Source organism: Malaya genurostris, chromosome 1 (genome assembly GCF_030247185.1).
Source record: "Malaya genurostris strain Urasoe2022 chromosome 1, Malgen_1.1, whole genome shotgun sequence".
NCBI classification, from domain to species: Eukaryota; Metazoa; Arthropoda; class Insecta; order Diptera; family Culicidae; genus Malaya; species Malaya genurostris.
The window spans coordinates 161,267,385-161,285,410 of NC_080570.1; the positions used below are offsets into that span (position 1 = coordinate 161,267,385).

At 38.5% G+C, this 18,026-nt stretch overlaps 4 protein-coding genes across 4 annotated transcripts in view; 2 read left to right on the top strand and 2 right to left on the bottom strand.

Annotated features, from left to right (window-relative positions):
- Positions 1–16: 16 nt before the first annotated feature.
- Positions 17–3,306, top strand: LOC131426521 (origin recognition complex subunit 5). Its single transcript, XM_058589322.1, has 2 exons — positions 17–2,440; positions 2,499–3,306. Exons 1-2 carry the CDS (start codon positions 1,806–1,808, stop codon positions 3,304–3,306), a joined length of 1,443 nt encoding a protein of 480 aa, XP_058445305.1. The 5' UTR covers positions 17–1,805.
- Positions 3,307–3,311: 5 nt separating this feature from the next.
- Positions 3,312–4,480, bottom strand: LOC131426522 (DNA polymerase subunit gamma-2, mitochondrial). The gene is made up of 2 exons (XM_058589323.1): positions 3,697–4,480; positions 3,312–3,633 (listed from the first exon to the last, which is right to left on the bottom strand). The coding sequence occupies exons 1-2, from the start codon at positions 4,478–4,480 to the stop codon at positions 3,341–3,343; spliced, it is 1,077 nt and encodes a 358-aa protein (XP_058445306.1). The 3' UTR covers positions 3,312–3,340.
- A 1-nt stretch (position 4,481) lies between these two features.
- On the bottom strand, positions 4,482–5,157 carry LOC131426523 (glutamyl-tRNA(Gln) amidotransferase subunit C-1, mitochondrial). The gene is made up of 2 exons (XM_058589324.1): positions 4,804–5,157; positions 4,482–4,746 (listed from the first exon to the last, which is right to left on the bottom strand). Exons 1-2 carry the CDS (start codon positions 5,058–5,060, stop codon positions 4,482–4,484), a joined length of 522 nt encoding a protein of 173 aa, XP_058445307.1. The 5' UTR covers positions 5,061–5,157.
- Positions 5,158–9,797: 4,640 nt separating this feature from the next.
- Positions 9,798–18,026, top strand: part of LOC131426524 (nuclear factor of activated T-cells 5-like) — an 86,802-nt gene continuing 78,573 nt past the window's right edge. The window contains exon 1 of the mRNA XM_058589327.1: positions 9,798–9,968. The gene's annotated coding sequence lies outside the window, so the exon portion shown is untranslated. The remainder of the gene's footprint in view (positions 9,969–18,026) is intronic.

An 18,026-nucleotide genomic window follows, 5' to 3' on the forward strand; every position in this document is an offset into this window, starting at 1 on the left:
TTTAAGATAATTTCACAATACAAAATCAATTAAATTTCATTACTTGAGGACCAGTAATGTCATTTTTCAAAATCGAAATTTCAACTTAGTTTTTTTTATTCCTTTTGGCACATACCAATGTGAACCACATAGACAGATGTTATCAAATTTTAGAGCTGTCCGATTTCTCGATATTTATACCGAATTTTGACCTCTATACCACAATACAGATATGTTCGCCTAAAACACCGATAATTCACTGGTCATACACATAAATTCCAATTTTGAGTTTTGGATAGGTATGAGAAAAGGGTGTCGAAAGAACTTTTTTTGCTCACTTAACTGAGCTCCGGTGATATTTGAAGACAAACACGAAAAAAGGTCCTAAGTGCAAATGACAGTATCTCTTTGTTTACTTTCTCTTTCGAGTATTACGGTCCAATCAGCAATCTTTCCATCTAACACTTCACATAGGATAATAACAAAAACCATCAACTTTCGATATGCACTGTAGATTTTGTTGGATATTACTGGAATTTTCCGTAATAATTGAAAGAGAAAGTAAACCAAGAGAAACTGTCATTTGCACTTGGGACCTTTTCTAATGTTCATCGAGATTTTCCTTGTACTTATGTAGCAGAAATTCTGATACAGATATGGTAAAGATACATTTTTGCGTCGGATAGAGATTACTGAAAAAATACCGGGCAACGCCGATGGAGAAAAAATACCGGGCAACGCCGATAGATTGGAGGGGTTTATATAAGTCCTAAAACAATCTGAAGCAATTTTAGTTCTTTTAGTTTTATTTGAAGTTGCAAATGTGCTAAAGATGGGGTAGAAATTTGAGCAGAAACAATCAAATAGATTTCGAGATATCAAGACAATAGTTTGAAAACATCAGTTTTTCAGGAAAACGCGTCCAAAAATTTAGTGAACTATGCGCGCTCCTCTCAAAAAAATATATTCTCCCACGTCTTATGTGTGTGTTATAGACGTGATTTATGAAAAATGATTTATTTTTGTCTGACACACTAGCTGACTCCCTTAACTAAAACTATAACTCAATTCAAACTTTGATTGTATTTAAGGTAGCGCTTCGCCGTGGTCAGATGAAGTTCGCTGCCTATCCCGGGGTTTCACGCACTTTACCCAAAATTGCAAGAGAACGGGGAAGAAAACGGAAATTCCTAGAACATACGAATTTAGATAATTAGTTTTTCTATCGATTCGTATATAAATTGTGTCTGATATTTCCCTATTCTTTCGCACACTCACATTGTCAACACACAAGAAAACAAAATGTTTAACAAAACTCGCACGAATTCTCGCAAAAGAAATGCTTTCTTACTGATATATTTCGCCAAATGCATAGTAAAATCATTTATCTACAATCGTATGTTTTTGATTTTTCGTGAATCGGGTTAGTATTGGAGAAATTCGCAATGTAGGGCGAAATTTCGGCGACAAAGCAAGAGGAAGCATTGAGTTGTCTCGCTTCGACCTGACCACGGCGAAGCGCTACCTTAATAACAGAGAGAAACCGGAACAAGAATAATATTTTCTCTTCAGTAAAAGAAGTCTTTTTGAAAAAAGAATTTTTCTGTGTGTTTTTCTACTGTTCTTCTGTGCATACAAAAATATGGCAACACTGACTGTGGTTATTTTTTCTGATTTTTTTTCCCAAGAGCTGACGTTGTGGATCATATCACTGACCTCATTGGCAACGACAGCGCGCGCGAACAACTGCGATAATTTAAAACATTATCCTGTTTGCAAACAGAAACTACTTCTAATCAGCCCACTCGTACGAATTTCGGTGCAACATGGATGAAATAGTGCAAACCATTAGTGCTCAATACCCTTGTCGAGAACAGCTAATCCGCAATCTATACCAGTATTATGGTACTGGCGACCCGTTTCCACCGGCTGTGTATTTGTACGGACATACGTCCACCGGAAAGAGTGTTATTCTGCGGAGCTTTTTTGCGTTACTGAAGCATACGAAATACGCCATCCTGAATGCTATCGAGTGCTATACTAATAAAATTTTATTTGAATCGATTATCAACCGCCTGGAGAACCATGTTCCTAGTGCAAGCAACCGATACGCATCACTAGTTAATGCTGACTGCATGAAGGACTTTGTTGCGCATCTGCAACGATTGAGTGACGATTTCGGGTACGTGATAGTGATGGAAAATTCCGAACGAGTACGGGATATGGACCACAACGTGTTACCGATGCTGATGCGTCTCCCGGAGATAACGGGTTTGAACATTTCGGTTATACTGGTTTCCGATTTGCCGTTTGAGAAGTACTACATAAGAACAGGACTTTCACCAATCATTAAAATGTTTACCGCCGAATATAACAAAAGTGAGATACTAGTGATTTTGAAAAATGACTTCCCAAAGATTCATGATAAACTCAGAACAATTTTAGAAAAGGCAAAGGATAGGTATGGTTTCTAATCGAATCGGTTTATTAGGTTGTCCAGTTAAGTTTACTTATTTCAGCAAAGGGATCCCGCTAGCAGAAGAAGAACTTCAAAGGAGACTCAAAATGCTGTCGACACTCACACCGGAGTTCTACGAAAATTACCTGAGCATCTTTCTGAGTGTGTTTTTTAAAGTTTGTCGTGACCTGAAAGAACTTCAGCTTGTTGCGATGGAGTGCTATCAAAAATACTGCGAACCAGTGCTGGATGGTTCGATCGAGCAGAATGATGTCCAAAAACTGTGGCGACACATCTCTAAAACCATGAAGACTGCACTTGGCACTATCTACATGCGGATGGGTAATGTTAATCAGAACATGATCCAGTGTACCACCACGGTTGATCAGCCTTCGGAAGCGGTGGAGCAACCCTCAACAATGAAGCGCTTAGCTCAGACCCTGGAACTACCGTTCTACGCCAAGTACTTGCTGATCGCAGCATACCTGGCCAGTCACAATGCGGCCAAAGAAGACAAACGGCTGTTTATGAAGAACCATGGAAAGCAAAAGAAACGGATGCAGTCGGTCATTGCCAAAGCGAAGGTTTCGGAAAAGATGGCCACCCAACTGGGACCGAAATCGTTTACCGTTGATCGACTGCTGGCGATCTTCTACGCAATTCTGGACGATAAGGTTGGTCTAACCTGTAACCTTCTGGCGCAGATTTCCACTCTGATACATTTGAAATTTTTAATCTTCGCATCTGGCGAGGGCTCGGTCATGGACGGAAGTGCCCGGCTGCAGTGTACCGTCGGGATGGACTTTATCGTGCATATTGGCAAGATGTGTGGTTTCAACGTTCGACAGTATTTGTGCGACTTCTTTTAGAATAGTTTAGTTTTGAATCATCTTATTTATTACTTTAACTGGTTATGATTTGGAATAAATAGTGCGGCAAATCGGAAATATGAATTGTTTCGCTGATTGTTGTATCTCTAGATCGTAGCTGAAGTAGTCCAGCTTGCAGGCTTTGATCACGCAGCAACAAACAGAAGGGAACACCAATTGAGTCCAGATGACTGAACTGTTTGGCTAATGTTCGTTTTGCAGATCCATTCGTTGGGGAAGAACAATCCAAAACGGTGATGTTGGCTCGCCGTAGTACGTTAGCAAGGTGATTGGCAAGGTCTCGCAGTTCCTCCAAATGGGAAGGATCTTTATTAGAACAAAAAAGAAATGTTTTACAATTCTACAGACAAAATAATGGTTATGGAATACCTTCCACCGAACAGACAATTCCACACTTGTACGGTGCCAGCTTCCGATGGATCCGAACACTACTGAGTCCACCGGTTTCAAACGCATCCAGTATGACTTCTAACGTTGCCAGTTCTAAACACTGTTGAATTCTTATCACGTCCGGCGTAATCTTTCTACTGGAACGACCTATTCGGGCTTGAAACCCTGCTAGCTCTTTATGTATGGACATTCCAGGAATCAATTCTAGCCGCTCCAAAGTAAGTTCCTCTCCACCCAGTGAAGCTCGAATGTTTGTAGTTTGTATCCGATTCACCGGGTCCTGGCGTGTATCGGATATGGAAAATCTTCCCGGATCGGATGCGAATCTCATCCACCAAATTTTACGTTGCCGCTGAACTTTGTACATATATTCTCTGCTGATCGAAGGATTAACAAAATATGAACGTGTAAGGTATGAACCTGATGTAAGGTCCAGTTCCAATGTTTCGTTCAACAAAATTTTCTCATGAGAAAATGGTTTTTCGAATGCAATTCCAAACGGTAGGTTGGTAGAAAAAGACTCCTTGACAAACTGCAAATTTTCCTTTAGCTCCATTCCACAATTTCCTTCATACACTGCCGTATCGGTATCACCGCGTTGAAACTCGTCCCGTAGATTGTTTCTCAACATTCTTCCAATGGGAGTCAGCGCGAAACTCCCAACACAACCGGTAATGAAATTCAAATCTACAAATTTACTATTTTTACATAATTCTATTAACTGTCGAAAATTATTCCCTTTTCCAGCAATCAATTTAGTCATCTTAATTTTTGGTATTCTGAATATCACCCTTTTGATCCTGTTGTTCGAGCGGAATATTACCCGGTGGCGCTACGAAGTATTCCTCTTCAGTAATGCTTGCATTCGACAGCACATCCGACTGAATGTTTCCGTCCGTAACTGAGTCCTCTCGCAGGCTTAGTTTCTGGCCCTCCAACACCGTATAAAGAGGTTCCACTCCTTCCGTATCAATTGTAAGAATGCGAGAAGCAAATTCAATTGAATCTTCCAGCGTTTTGTGAGCTTCTCTGAAAAGTTGAAAAATGATACACTAAACTACTAACTACAGCTAGTTCGATACTAACTTGCTATCGAGATCAACCAGAGATAATCGCTCCAGTAGCTGCACTGTTTGCTCGTCTACTTCAATTCGGGAAGGCACAGTTCCGGAAGTGATGGAGGAAACGTGCGGTTTCTGTGGTACTTTGGTAGGATATTTCAGCTCTCGCCGGTTGTTTGAGCCGGGCGGGGTTGTCGATGACGGAAGATCAGCAGTCTTGGAATACGTTTTTGGCAGTGTGCCGACGATTCCTAGTGAGGGTCGGAACAAAACCCTGAACATGACACACAATCGCTTTCACTGGTAAAAACCTATATTCAATAAAAAATACAATTCAGCCGATTGGAGTGTCGTAACTTTAGATAATTTCTTTGTTATTGTTTAGTGTAACCCTGACTGAAATACATGGTATCAGAAAATTACTTAATATTGAGTTCGAAATATTCTAACAGTGGAGTCTACGATGCAAATGCATGTAAAATATTAGCAAAAAAATCGACCATCATTGTTTCAGTAACTTTCCGCTGTATGTTCGATCAATATTCATGAAGAAATCGTAAAGTGAAATATCAAATTCAAACTCAAATTCTGATATTGAAATCCTTCGAAAAATTTCTAATACAATTTCTGCCAGTCATTTTTGCCGGAATTCTGCCAGAGGTTGTTAACAGTTCTTTTCTGTCGGATTCTTGCCATACAAGATTGGCAGAACCGTTTTGAATCGGTTCTACATTTTAAGCGTCTTAGTTTTATTTTTTCAATAAAAGATACATATGAAAGGCAATAAGTTATTGCCCTTCATGTATACTAATCATGGAAAATGTTATTGCCAATAACATTACTTTCTCACTACCAAACATACCCATATTTCAATCTCATTTACCTCGTCTCAAGATTCGTTTTTTGTACGTACATGCGGGATTTACGAATATTAAATGAAGTCGAATAAAAAAAAGAAAAAAGAAAGAGGAAGGAAATAAACAAGACACGTACGGCGAGATAATGACGCAATTTCGCCTAGATAATTTTGACAGCAGCCGGAATGCAGCCAGCCTTCTGACGGTTGCCAGAATTCCTCACAAGCGGGATGTATTCGAACATTTACTTTTGTGGAAAATCATTTCGAGTTTGGAGAATCATCTAGTAGCTTTGTTAGGAAAATTAAAAGATCTGTTGAACTTTGACTATATATTTTACAATCTTTGTTTTGATGTTATTTGTCATATGCATGTTAATGTGTGATTATTTTTTATTCTCGTATTGTGATTATTGTTATTCATATATTTGTTTCAAAAGATGATGGTTTTTGAGCCCATATGATTGGTTCCTCAAATGGGCTTTTTCCCGTCCTCGTCCATTTAGATTTTTATATCCGATGGACATAACAATGATAATATATAAATAAAATGAATAAATCGCTCACAGACACGATATGTTTGTACAAATCACCAGAAATAACTCTTTTTCATTAGTATTCTGTTTTTTCGATAAAACAACTGTTTATGACCAGAAAAAAATACTATTTTTTTATTATCGAGTTGAAATTATCTTCGGATAGTACTAACAAAGATAAACTCAAGATGGAGCGGTCTGCGATTTTTTATGTATCATTTGAATAGGACCTCTCGATGAACCTCGAATTTGCGTTAATTTTGTAATCCTAAGATACGGCACCCTACTGTATTCGTTCTTCCTTTCTAGTGAAACTTTATGGTCTGGTTTAGCAAATATTTGGTTTTGGGTTGGGTCACTTCATCGCGACTTTTTACGAAAAATAATGCATATTTTCCCAAATCACAAGATGAAAATTCTACCTGAAATATGAAGTTACACAACTATTTAGATGAATTGGGTAAAACGCTAGGGGTAATAATTTATTTTCATTTCCAAGAGTTGCCCGGTTTCACCTCACAGAGTGTCCGTTATGCACACAGTTTCTGATATTTTGAATTTTGGGTTGGTCACTTCATCGCGACTTTTTACGGAAACTATTTTTCCAAACAACAAATTGGGAATTGTAGCTGAAGGTTTAAACTACACAACGGTCTAGATTATATTTTTAAAAAGTGTCCGACTTAGCCCTGGTCACCCCTACTACATTTTTCAGACAAATGTTACTGTGATACTTTAAGAGACATTGCTGAAATATTGGATTCGATTTCATCACAATCAGTTGCATGCGATGGCTCATGAATTGATATTGGTGCAATTATCCTATAATAATCATCCAATCTCAAAAGCACGTTACTACTTCTGTTGTGAACTCTAGCACAAATGAATTCGAAATTACCAAAATTGCATTCCAATTCGCGACAACACACAAAATACACTTACTGCACATGTCAACCAAAAAACCGAAGAGAATCGTTTCTATACGTATAAAAATGTTATTTTTATACATATGGAAAACGTGTAAGTTTCTGTCATAACACAACCAGAGCTGCTAAATGTCACTATCACCTAGCAACTTTGCACGACGAAGATTGGAAAGTTTATGTCACTGGACTGCTGCCAACCAGGCTCTACCAATCATCAAATATTGAGTGTCTGAGAGCCGATCTGTCATAACCTAAATTCTCTTGATATTATACTCACCAGGACGCTCATTGATTGCCGATGCGATTGATATTATCTTCATTTCTCCTGTCACTGCTTGATTACGATGTGACTAAATATTAATCAAGCAGCATAAACATTGAATAAAACTCATGTACACCAATAAACTCCGAAATCCGATGACTTTTTACAAAAAACAAAGAACTTTATCAATTTGTGTTTATGTTAGTACTCTCATGGAATTTTTTACTTCAACAGGGAATAGGAGAATGAGAGAGAGAACAAAATGCGTCACCTGTCTTTGACTGAGTATACTTCTACTTGGTCATTGAACCACAGACTAACAGACAGGACACTCAAATTAGACTCTTCAATCATTTTAACGGTCATTTCGAATATTCCTTTATTTGGGACAGTACTCACATGTGTCATGATGGCGCCACGTTACCATATCAAAAACATCCTGTCTGTCATCTATACTGTGTTTATTTTTTTCATTTACCAACAGAGTTGCCATTCATGCAGAATTACCTGTAATGTATTGATTTGTATACGTCCATGCGAATTTCATGCAGGATACAGATTTAATACATATTGCCAAAACTATATACAGAATTATGCCTACTTCTCATCCTCCAACGCAATACAAAATCGAACCCGTTTTGTTACAATATTTACTTGCTTCTGGTCTGCCGCCACTTAGTTTCGAGTGAAAACTACCAACACAATAAAAAATAGTCTAGATGAACAACGTTGAGTCAAATAAATGGTTACCTTCCAACATCGCGAAAAAGTTAAATATATTATCAACGTAATCCAATAATTTATTATGACGATTAATTTTCAAAAATTTTGATGAAATCAGGCATCCTTGCAAGCAGCTGATCGGTGTTGACAAACGAGGGGAAACCAACTAGTAAAAAAAACTTTTACGTAACACAAGGGGTGTACCGATAGTAAATTGTTCGCGCAGTTAATATAGGTGGAATTAGTGCATCACAAAAAATTAATTTTATAAGAATTTACTCATACTGTCATGTCTGTTAGTCTGTGATTGAACTATCGAGTATCTCATTTGGCAGACACTTTTACCGTACCGATTACAGTTGACGATGATTTTAGTCAGTCTGTCAAGGTCATTTGACATGACTGACAATTTGCAGCTCTGAACACAACCTGTTTATAACATAACAATGACTTCAATTCTACGGTTTACTATATCACAAAGTTTCATTCGACGATATGCAAGAGTTCGACCATAAATCAAATAAACATAGATTTCCAAGTGTAATAGTAACACAAACGAATTTCAAGACATGACAGTCACGATCTTTTTTTGGCGCCCATCTACGGTCCTCCGTGAAACTGGCACCAATGGTGATAAATTGGTTGCACTGCTGAGTTCCCATCATACATTCATAATGCAAATCGATAGTCCCACGACAAAAGGGCCTAACTGCAATGAGAGCCTCTCTTTGTTTACTTTCCCTTTTGATTATTACGGAGCCATTATTGCAAATTCTCTAAAGTTTCCAATATAAATCGAAAGATTGTAGTTTTACCTTGAAAGTTTTGCGAAGAGTAAAGCGTCAAATATAAAATCAGTTCGGTAAATCGTGAAAGAAAAAGTAAACAAAGAGAAATTGTCATTTGCAGTTAGGCCCTTTTGTCGTGGGACGGTCGAAATGTCAAACCGTGAGAACCCTTTCGATTCGGTAGCTCATTTGTATATATTGAGAGTTTATGCAGACCCTGTCAGCTTGGAGCGAAATCAATCTTCAGTTTAGCAACGCCATCGCACGGTGTCACATTCAACTTATCATGTCAATTATATGGGTGCGCAGTGCTGCTATTTTGGCGCGCACGAGTTTGACATTTCTCTCCCCTACTTCTGTGTACGAGATTCGATGCGGACTCGCTTGAGGGCGCCATGCTCGCAAAAAATGTTGTTGCCAATAATTTGTTCGGGAAATGTGAGAGCTGGATATCTTGTTAATATGATGTCTTTGGTTTATGGCACACTTTGATTGAAATGATAACAATGCAATTAATCTCGCGCTCCACCAAACGGTGAGTGCGGTCATTTCAGAAGGTACCGGGAACGAACCACATTTTTCAAAAATATTTATAAGCACATACATGTCTTTATTATTTATCTTTGATAGTAATGTAGTTGAGCAACCCGTGACAGCAAAAGCACCGTCTGGTGGAGAATGGGTGCGTAAATGCTCCTAAAATGCATGCATAAAGTTGCCTGCGCATTTAACACAACCACAGTAGCTAATGGAAAAAGTACACCCGTTTCTCACTAGAGGTGCTGTTAGTGTCACCGTACAGTGAGAAATCTATGTTTATTTGATTTATGGTTCGACCCTGTCGGTTGGAACTCATTCGTCTGTTTTCACCACTTTAGTGAAAATGAGAGTAAGCTGTCAAAACCAAATTCACCACGGCGGAGTGGAGAGCTCACATTGCAAGTTTCTTGTCGTCGCGAATGTGTGATGTTTAAATTTTGTGCTCGCGAATTCCGTCGTAATTTAACGTACTTTCAATACGCGGAGCCGCACCATTTCTCTTCCGTCTCAAGTCCGGTAGTGTCCAGCGTGTTTTGTCAGTGTTTTCCACCCGAAACAGGTGAGTTTAGTCGAAGAAAAACGAAAAAATATTTTACGCATCAGACTTCTTTTTCTTGTCTGCCCCATCGTTTCGTTTTCTATAACATATTATTGTACCATCCGTATTGCCTTTTCCGACAGTAGTAGTGTTCCGCGGTGATCGTCGGTCAGTATCACTATATACTATTTTGTCCTCACCTACCACCATCGGCTGCTAGTTAGTAGTCGGTAGTGGTACGAGAGATACTTCATAGGATTCTCCCGGCGGCGGTCGGTCATTACCGGCCATCTTCAACCGAACTGATATGATTTCATATGCACCATGCCATCCCACTTTCGGCTCTAGTTCTGCTCCGTACATTACGGGCTCGGACGATTTCCAGCTGGGTGTTTTATTATACGCTCTTCTTGCTTGCTTGCTACGGAAACTATGCAAAGGAAAGGCAAACATTCGACCGGGGAGCACCGATTGGACGTTTCGAGTAACTCTGCCGTGCGAATGTGGTGATGGCTTGTGGCTTTGTGTTGGTGGAGGAAAAGGCAACAAATGTTTACAGTTTTATTTTTTGACTTCAGCCGGAATTCTATCAGCTGTAGCTGTTTGGCAGTGTGCTTTGTCGAAGTAACCAATTTTATGTAACGAGCTTCCGAATAGTTTCAATTGGAGGAACCTTCGGTCGAGTGGTGTTCGCCAGATAACACCAGTCGTAATGGGAGGTCGACCTTGAAATTTCAAATTGCTTCGCCCATCGTCCATCGATCATCGTGGAGGAATGCGAGTTTGCTTAGTCTACCATTAATCCATTACATTATAATTTGATCCCTCTGAAGGTATATTGAATCAAATTTAGATGGAGACTGTGAAAAAGTAATGAAATTTGAATGTACTCTGACGACAGAAGGCAACATTCGGTTTGTTACTGTCCAGCAGAAGATTAAAGCCTGGGTTATCGATAGTACCTACAATTTGTTTGATGAATCAGTTATCAAGTTACAAATATTTGAAGCAGCACTAATCCAATCAAATAAATAGTTCAGTCAACAATAGATACTGAAGAATAATAAGAGAAAAGGTATAGCAGTCGCACAACGATTCGAATTATGCTGAATTATTTATAAACGGTTCGCCCACTACGAGAAGCACAAACACATCATCATTATCGTCCACTCGACAAATTTGCTTGACGATCGAAACGAGTCCCCAACCGTTAGTGGACGCAGCAGAAACTGGAGTTAGTATCGGTGTGTGCGTGTGAGTGTACGAACGACGAAATGTTTTTGTTTTTCCTTTATCATCCAACCAAAGCAGTAGCTGCTCAGCTGCTAGTGAACGAATGTAATGCTAATGTAGGATTGTTATTGTTTGATGTTATCAAGGCAGTTTTATGTACACACAGTGTAGGACTGAATAGATTCGATTGGCTTTCATGTTAGCTTTCTTGTATTCACGATCTTACAGGGGTAGGCTATTTCGATTCAGTCGTACTGATGTGAGGTTTTCCGTGCAGAACTTGATGAATCGTAGAATTTTATATGCTTGTTTGACCCGTTGAATTTCAAACCCAACACAAACGAATAGGGCAACGGTATTTATAGATGAGAATACCTACAGACTAACGACGAAAAATAACCGTTTAAAGCTCATCATCTCAATTAATAATTCACGCAAACGCATGTTCCTTGTTCTATTGTAGTGGATTAGCTATTTTACTAGCACAAACGGTAATGAAGAGGTTTGGCAGGTTGTTTGTTTTCGAGGGAAGCTGTAATCCGATTTCGTGGTCAAACGTAGGAATTTCCGGACTTGTAACAAGCCTGGATCACCACTCGAAGATTATCAACCATATGCGGGGTAACAGATGACAGCTTCGATTAACCTACCCGACCGTTGGTAATCCCCTCGAGAAGCTTTCTACTAGCTGAACAACAAGGAACTTGTCAGTCCGAACCTTGACTGGCAAGGTTAGTCTCACAGCAACTTGTATCGTTCCAATGTTTTATCGTCTGCTTGTTTAGTCTTCTTCGGGCTAGTTAATGCAGCACGGATCTCCGTTTGCCACATTCCGAACTGGATCTTAGCGTCGCCCCCGCCTAGCATGTTTTTTTTTGTCAATCCCAGATGTTTGTTGTTTTGATATTCTGGAAATATTTGTCTATGCTTTAGAGCATGGTCTGTTTTCCACGCTCCGAAAAAAAATGTTTTGCAAATAAACACCTTCAACGTCACCAGAAGAAACCCGAATATGGCGGATATTGACTCAAATCTCGTACGATGAAGTGTTGTATCGATCTTTTTATACTGGTCAAGGCCCCCAAACACAAGTGATTAAATTTGTTCTTCAGTTGCTAACGTCTTCAATGCAAGAACATATTTTTCATGTTGAATTCGAATTACTTTTATCATTAGTTGATAATATAAATGTCTCCAACTTTCGTGTATACTTTCAGTCACCGGCACGGTATGAAGTCGTTCAAGGTGAAAACTGTACCGAATCGTAATGATAAACTAAAATCCGGGCTCGCAAGTTGTATCGCGAATGTTTGACGAAGTTTCCCTGCGTGATAATGAACAGCTTCCCGAAATGTCTTTATATTGCCATGTAACGGAACGGTGTAAGAAATCAGAAAAAGGCCAAGTTTCCTAAAAAATATTTGGTTTGGCATGCAATATGCAGCTGTGGTCTAGCAAGCCAAGTTACATCACTATCTGAATGGTTAGTAAGGAATTATACCTAGAAAATGCCTGAAGAAGTGATTGTTACCATTTCTACGCAGCCATGACGCTCTCTCGTTATTCTGATGCTATTTGGCATCTTGTCACTACGCCAAAGATGTTTTTGGAATGGTATAAAGCAAATATAGCCCATGTTGTATCGAAGGCGAATCAACTTAACTACCCGGAGTAGCGACCTGTCAAGCGGTATTGGGCTAACGAAAAGAAAGAACCCTCTCAATACAAGCAACAAGATACAACTACAGGGTCCGGCACTCGAAGTGTAACCAACTTCAGACCTTCGAGCCTGGCGCCAAGGTAAATGCGACATATTATCGGGAAATAATTCTGGAGGTTGCTTTGAAGCCGTGGGCAGACAAACATTTCGGTGGCAGACCATGGACGTTTCAGCAGGACTCGGCACCGTCTCACAAAGCTCGAGTGAACCAAGAATGGCTGAAAAACAACGTTCCGAACTTCATCACGTCCACACAATGGCTTTCGAATTCACCAGATGCGAATCCAATGGATTATTCTCTTTGGGCCATTTTGGAGAGCAAAGTCCGAACTAAAAGATACACCAATCTCGAGGCGCTGAAAAAAGTTATTGTCCGCGAGTGGGCCAAAATACACCTGCAAGTCACATTCGGGCAGCTTGCGATTCGTTTTTTGACCATCTCAAGGCCATAGTCAAGGCAAAAGGTAGTCATATCGAGCAAAAGTGAATTGATTCTGAATTTTGTATTATTTTTACACATTTTGTACTTTGAATTAAGTAAAAGTAATTTTCCAAACTGAATTTATGGCCTTTTTAATTGGCTACACTTCGAGTGCCGGACCCTGTATAGAAATATCTTGATAATCCGGGACAAAAGCAGCTGAATCGGTTACAGACAAGTCTGCACAGGGCCCTCATGGCTGGAGTAAACAGCAAATTTGTTATATTCCAAATTTAATCTGTCAAGATTTTGTCGCGAACAAGCTTGAAACGAAAACATTTTCTACAGCCATTTGCTTTTTCCAACTGTCAATTTTAGTTTCCTTGCTCCAAGTAATTAAAATTGTGATATCTTCTCTAAAATTTATGATTGTAACACGCTCACTCATCATTCACCAATTACTTGTTATCAACTATAATAGAATTCTCCGAGACTAATCATTGCGCTTGCGGAGAAGGTTATCGGGATATTGATCATGTCGTTTGGACATGCGTGGAGTATCGTGATGTCAGATCTCAACTAATAAATTCTTTGCGTACCCAAGGTAAACTATCCAATATCCCAGTTCGAGACATTCTTGCTTGTCGTGACCTTTCATACATGAAACTTATTTATCATTTCATAAAGAAAATTGGAGTTTCAATTTAATAAAGGCCCCTTTTAAGACTTAGTTCTGATCCCAGCTGCGTCCATGAGTTCAACCAATAGCTAAATTAGAATAAAAATTATGTAATGATACAAACAAACTCGAAACAGTTTATGAAATTATCAACAAAATGTCTGAAAATAACAGCTTATTTTATAATTTATAGAAGTTAATCGTTTGGTTCAAATAATATTTCCGAGTAGATTTCATAATTAATGACGAGTTACCTAAGATGATATTTAAGCTATAAGAGAATATGTTTTAATAAATTCAAAACGTTGTGACTATGTTAGAATTAAATTAGGATAAGAATGTTATGTAAAAGTGATGCTACGGCGAAGAAAAACTTATGTAAACTGCCTTAAGAAATAAACGTATTTATGGAAAAAAAAAACTATAATAGAACGATGTGCCAAAGAACCAGTCTTGTGTCATAAACCGAGCTTCTCTTGAGTCCAATTTTTATCGCTTCAAACATGATTATGGCTACTATGAATCGGTTAAAATGATCATACTGGTCAGAACCCGACCGGAGCGCTCAACCGAACCAGATGGCATATCAGCTGCAGACATTGTAGCTTTGATTTCGTTACATAAACCTCAACAACGAGATTCAATCACCACGCATCTTATTCTACGACTTTGTTTATTAGTAAACATCATTGATCGATTGATTACTATTATTATAAAGTAAAAAACTGAAAAATTCTTTCATTCTACTGTTACATGAAAAAGGTAGAAATCCTTGCAAGGATCTGATTGTTCATATTTGGACTGTACATCTACAAAAAGATACATTATGAAAATCGAAAATAGAACAGGATATATTCGTAATGGTAAGATGCCAAATCCAACCAAAACAATGGAACAATTGTGTGCTTGAAGGAAGACAAACGGACAATTATCCAGGTATTCCTACATATGAATTTTCTGCTTAATGTTCCCTTTCGTGATGCGAATGTGGTTTTACATACCATGGGAACGGATGACCTACCACACGAGATATTTCTTTATGAACTTCGGCTGCTTAGTTGAAAATTTCGGCTACCAATCTGTTTCGTTAGCTTCCGCGGTCATGTTCAGATCGACTGGTTCCGTCTATAGTCTCGATTTGGAGTCATCATCTTTCTCAGAGACGGTTGAACCGATTTTAATAAACTGGATTGTGTAACGTAAGCGCTGAAGCACGTCTTTGTGGTCTTCCCGAATCAATCTGAATTATTTGGCATAAAAAATAGTGTCAGAAATTATTTTAATAAAAATGGCAAAACATGTTCTGATGAGACTACGTCGATAACAAGAAAAAAGGCATTATCACACCCCTAGGTGGGTTAGGAATAGGTTTTTTTTTTATATTGGCACACCATTGCACATGACACTCCCTGCTAGCTTGCGACATCCCGATCGAAGAGGTTGGATTTCCACTGGAAACCTCATTGTCACTCTTTTAAACGTGGTTCAGATGTGGCATTTGCATTTCGATTTCCTTCCTGGCAGTTGATAAACGTTCTCCGAACATCTTCATTACGTTGGTGACAGCTGAGTTTCGCGATGCTAGAGCAAAATCCTCTTGCATTGATGCCATTTTCACAACTGAAGAATAAATGTCATAATCATGTTTTTTTTTGTTAATTAGAGTTTTTTTTTTACATTCTAGCGGTAATCATATCGGTAAATACAGATCCACGGACACAATACCGATTCTAGAAATGAGCAAACCGAGTCATGATTTGGGGAAAGAGTATATTTTCTTGTTATAATAAGGAGTGTATCGAAAATAAGTTATCCACAAATTTTTCTTTCAAATTATAATAAAAAACGATATTTTATTCAAACTAAAAATTGATCCTTTTTTGTGCGAGGTTAAACTTGAACATTATGAAAACCGGATGAAAATTAAGTTATTCCTTCACGAATATTCGAACTTTTGATCGAACGCTCTTCATCAAGTTCCGGACAAGTGTTGTATCGCATTTTTTTTGACGCTTGAGCCCAAATTTTTTGGAACTTCTGCGTGTTCCCAGCTGCCTTACCAGTCTTCTTGAACGTAACCCAGTAACGTTCGAAGGGGCGAAGCTGACTGTAATTTGGTGGATATTTTTCTCAACGAAATTTATACCCTTTTCCGACGGTAAATCCGGCAAAAAAACAGTGGAGGTGTACTATGCTTCTTATACAAAGGCAGTAATCTTATCTGGAAACACTCAGATCGATAGATTTCTGCATTTATAGTTCCGGTAGTGTAAGGAATGGTTGACTTCAAACCACAGGAACATATTGCTTGCCATACCAGTACCTTTCGACCGAAATTCTCCACTTGAATCGACCTGTCCGCATCGCTCTCATTTTCCCCAACGACGACAGTAAAGTATTGTGGACCTGGAAGGGTTTTTGAGTCCTCCTTTACATAAGTCTCATCGTCCCATCAAAACGCATGCATCCGGACACTGCAAAAGACGCGAATACAATTTCCGGACCCTTGTTGCTGCTCGCTTCTTCTGTTCTACACTTTATTTCGAGATTTTCTGCTTCTTGTAGGTCTTCAGGTGATTTCGCCTCTCGATACGGTGAATCATTCCGACACTCGTTCCTGCTTTTTTGGCCAAATCACGTATTGGCATTGATTTGTTCTTCATGATTAGAGAGACCAGTTTCGGGTTGGAAAAACCGGGTTTTCTGCCTCTTCCTGATAGCTCATCCCAAGAACAGTGTCCCCAAACTTATCAATGATGGTTTTAACACTGGCATGATGAATTCCAAGCCACTTCGCCAATTTTCGCATAGTAATACCGTTCTCACTTAACCATTTGTCCAGAACCTTAATTTTCACTTCCTTTTCAATACGAGACATTTTGAAAACGCAGAATTTCAACCGCACAAACAAGTAAACAAACGAAAGCTGACAGCCAAACGCACAGCATGCTGTGATTTGAGCATAAAAAACCATCACAAATGCATGCGTACAACACAAATGTATGTGGATAGCTTATTGTCGATACACTCCTTAATACATCATGATTAAAAGTTCTCGGATCATAAACCATTTGGGCTGATTTCGTTGAAATTCAAGCGTAACGCACTTTACATTGGAGGGTAGAACTTTAGACGTGTTTTAGCTACGAAGGTCATATTTGCAATATAAGATCAGGCGTTTTAATTTTAAAATATGAAATATGAAGACGTATTTGAGAATTCCTTTAAACGAACTGCATGGAAAAACACGTGTGAATCACACATTATAAAAACAAACTTTTGTCCAAATTTTGCAAATACCGCAAAAGAATTTTTATTTTTTTGTTTTCAAAGATCGTCGATTATTCGAGATATTTAGGTGGATCAATACAGCCTGTGTTGTTATATCTACGGAACAAATTAAACAAAAAGGTCTAGCAAGGTAACAGTGTTCCAAATGTCTAGTCGATTTGATCAAATATATGTGAAAATACTTTCAGGTATGTTCATACAAATTGTAGGTTCAGAAGGACCAAATTGTGGAACTCACTACGATATTAAGCACTGTTCGGATTTGTTGTACAGCAGCAGATATTTTGTTCTCTTCCTCAGAACGCGTTCTGATTGGCTATACGTGTTTAAGTTGAAAAATTTAGATTCTATTGGTAGTTAGATTATATAAATCCTTTTACAGATCATTGAGCTATGAGCTTTAAAAATACGAGAACGCCAAACGCGCCTCATGAATAATCATTTCTGATACTCGTTTATATCAAACATTTCAGAAAAGTTTAATTTTGAACTGTTTGAGATTATGTCACACAGCTGAAAATTTTATCATAAAATTGTGATCATATTTCCGATGGCATGTAGCAAAAATTATGTTGATTCGATAGATACAACAAGAGATATTCACGATCAAAAACTTATCACTCTCTCAGAGGGTAAATTTTGAAAAGGCACCCCATAGTAAAGTAAGTCGTATTCACGACAAAAAAGTATACCTTGACGTAAACATGGTACAGGAGCTGCAATTGAACAAATCGA

Coding starts and splice junctions, on each gene's coding strand:
- LOC131426522 (XM_058589323.1), bottom strand. CDS start 4,480: ATGACTAAATTGATTGCTGGAAAAGGGAATAATTTTCGACAGTTAATA. Junction 3,634..3,696: donor AATTGTCTGTTCGGTGGAAG/GTATTCCATAAC, acceptor GTTCTAATAAAG/ATCCTTCCCATTTGGAGGAA.
- LOC131426523 (XM_058589324.1), bottom strand. CDS start 5,060: ATGTTCAGGGTTTTGTTCCGACCCTCACTAGGAATCGTCGGCACACTG. Junction 4,747..4,803: donor CTGGTTGATCTCGATAGCAA/GTTAGTATCGAA, acceptor TCAACTTTTCAG/AGAAGCTCACAAAACGCTGG.
- LOC131426521 (XM_058589322.1), top strand. CDS start 1,806: ATGGATGAAATAGTGCAAACCATTAGTGCTCAATACCCTTGTCGAGAA. Junction 2,441..2,498: donor TTAGAAAAGGCAAAGGATAG/GTATGGTTTCTA, acceptor TACTTATTTCAG/CAAAGGGATCCCGCTAGCAG.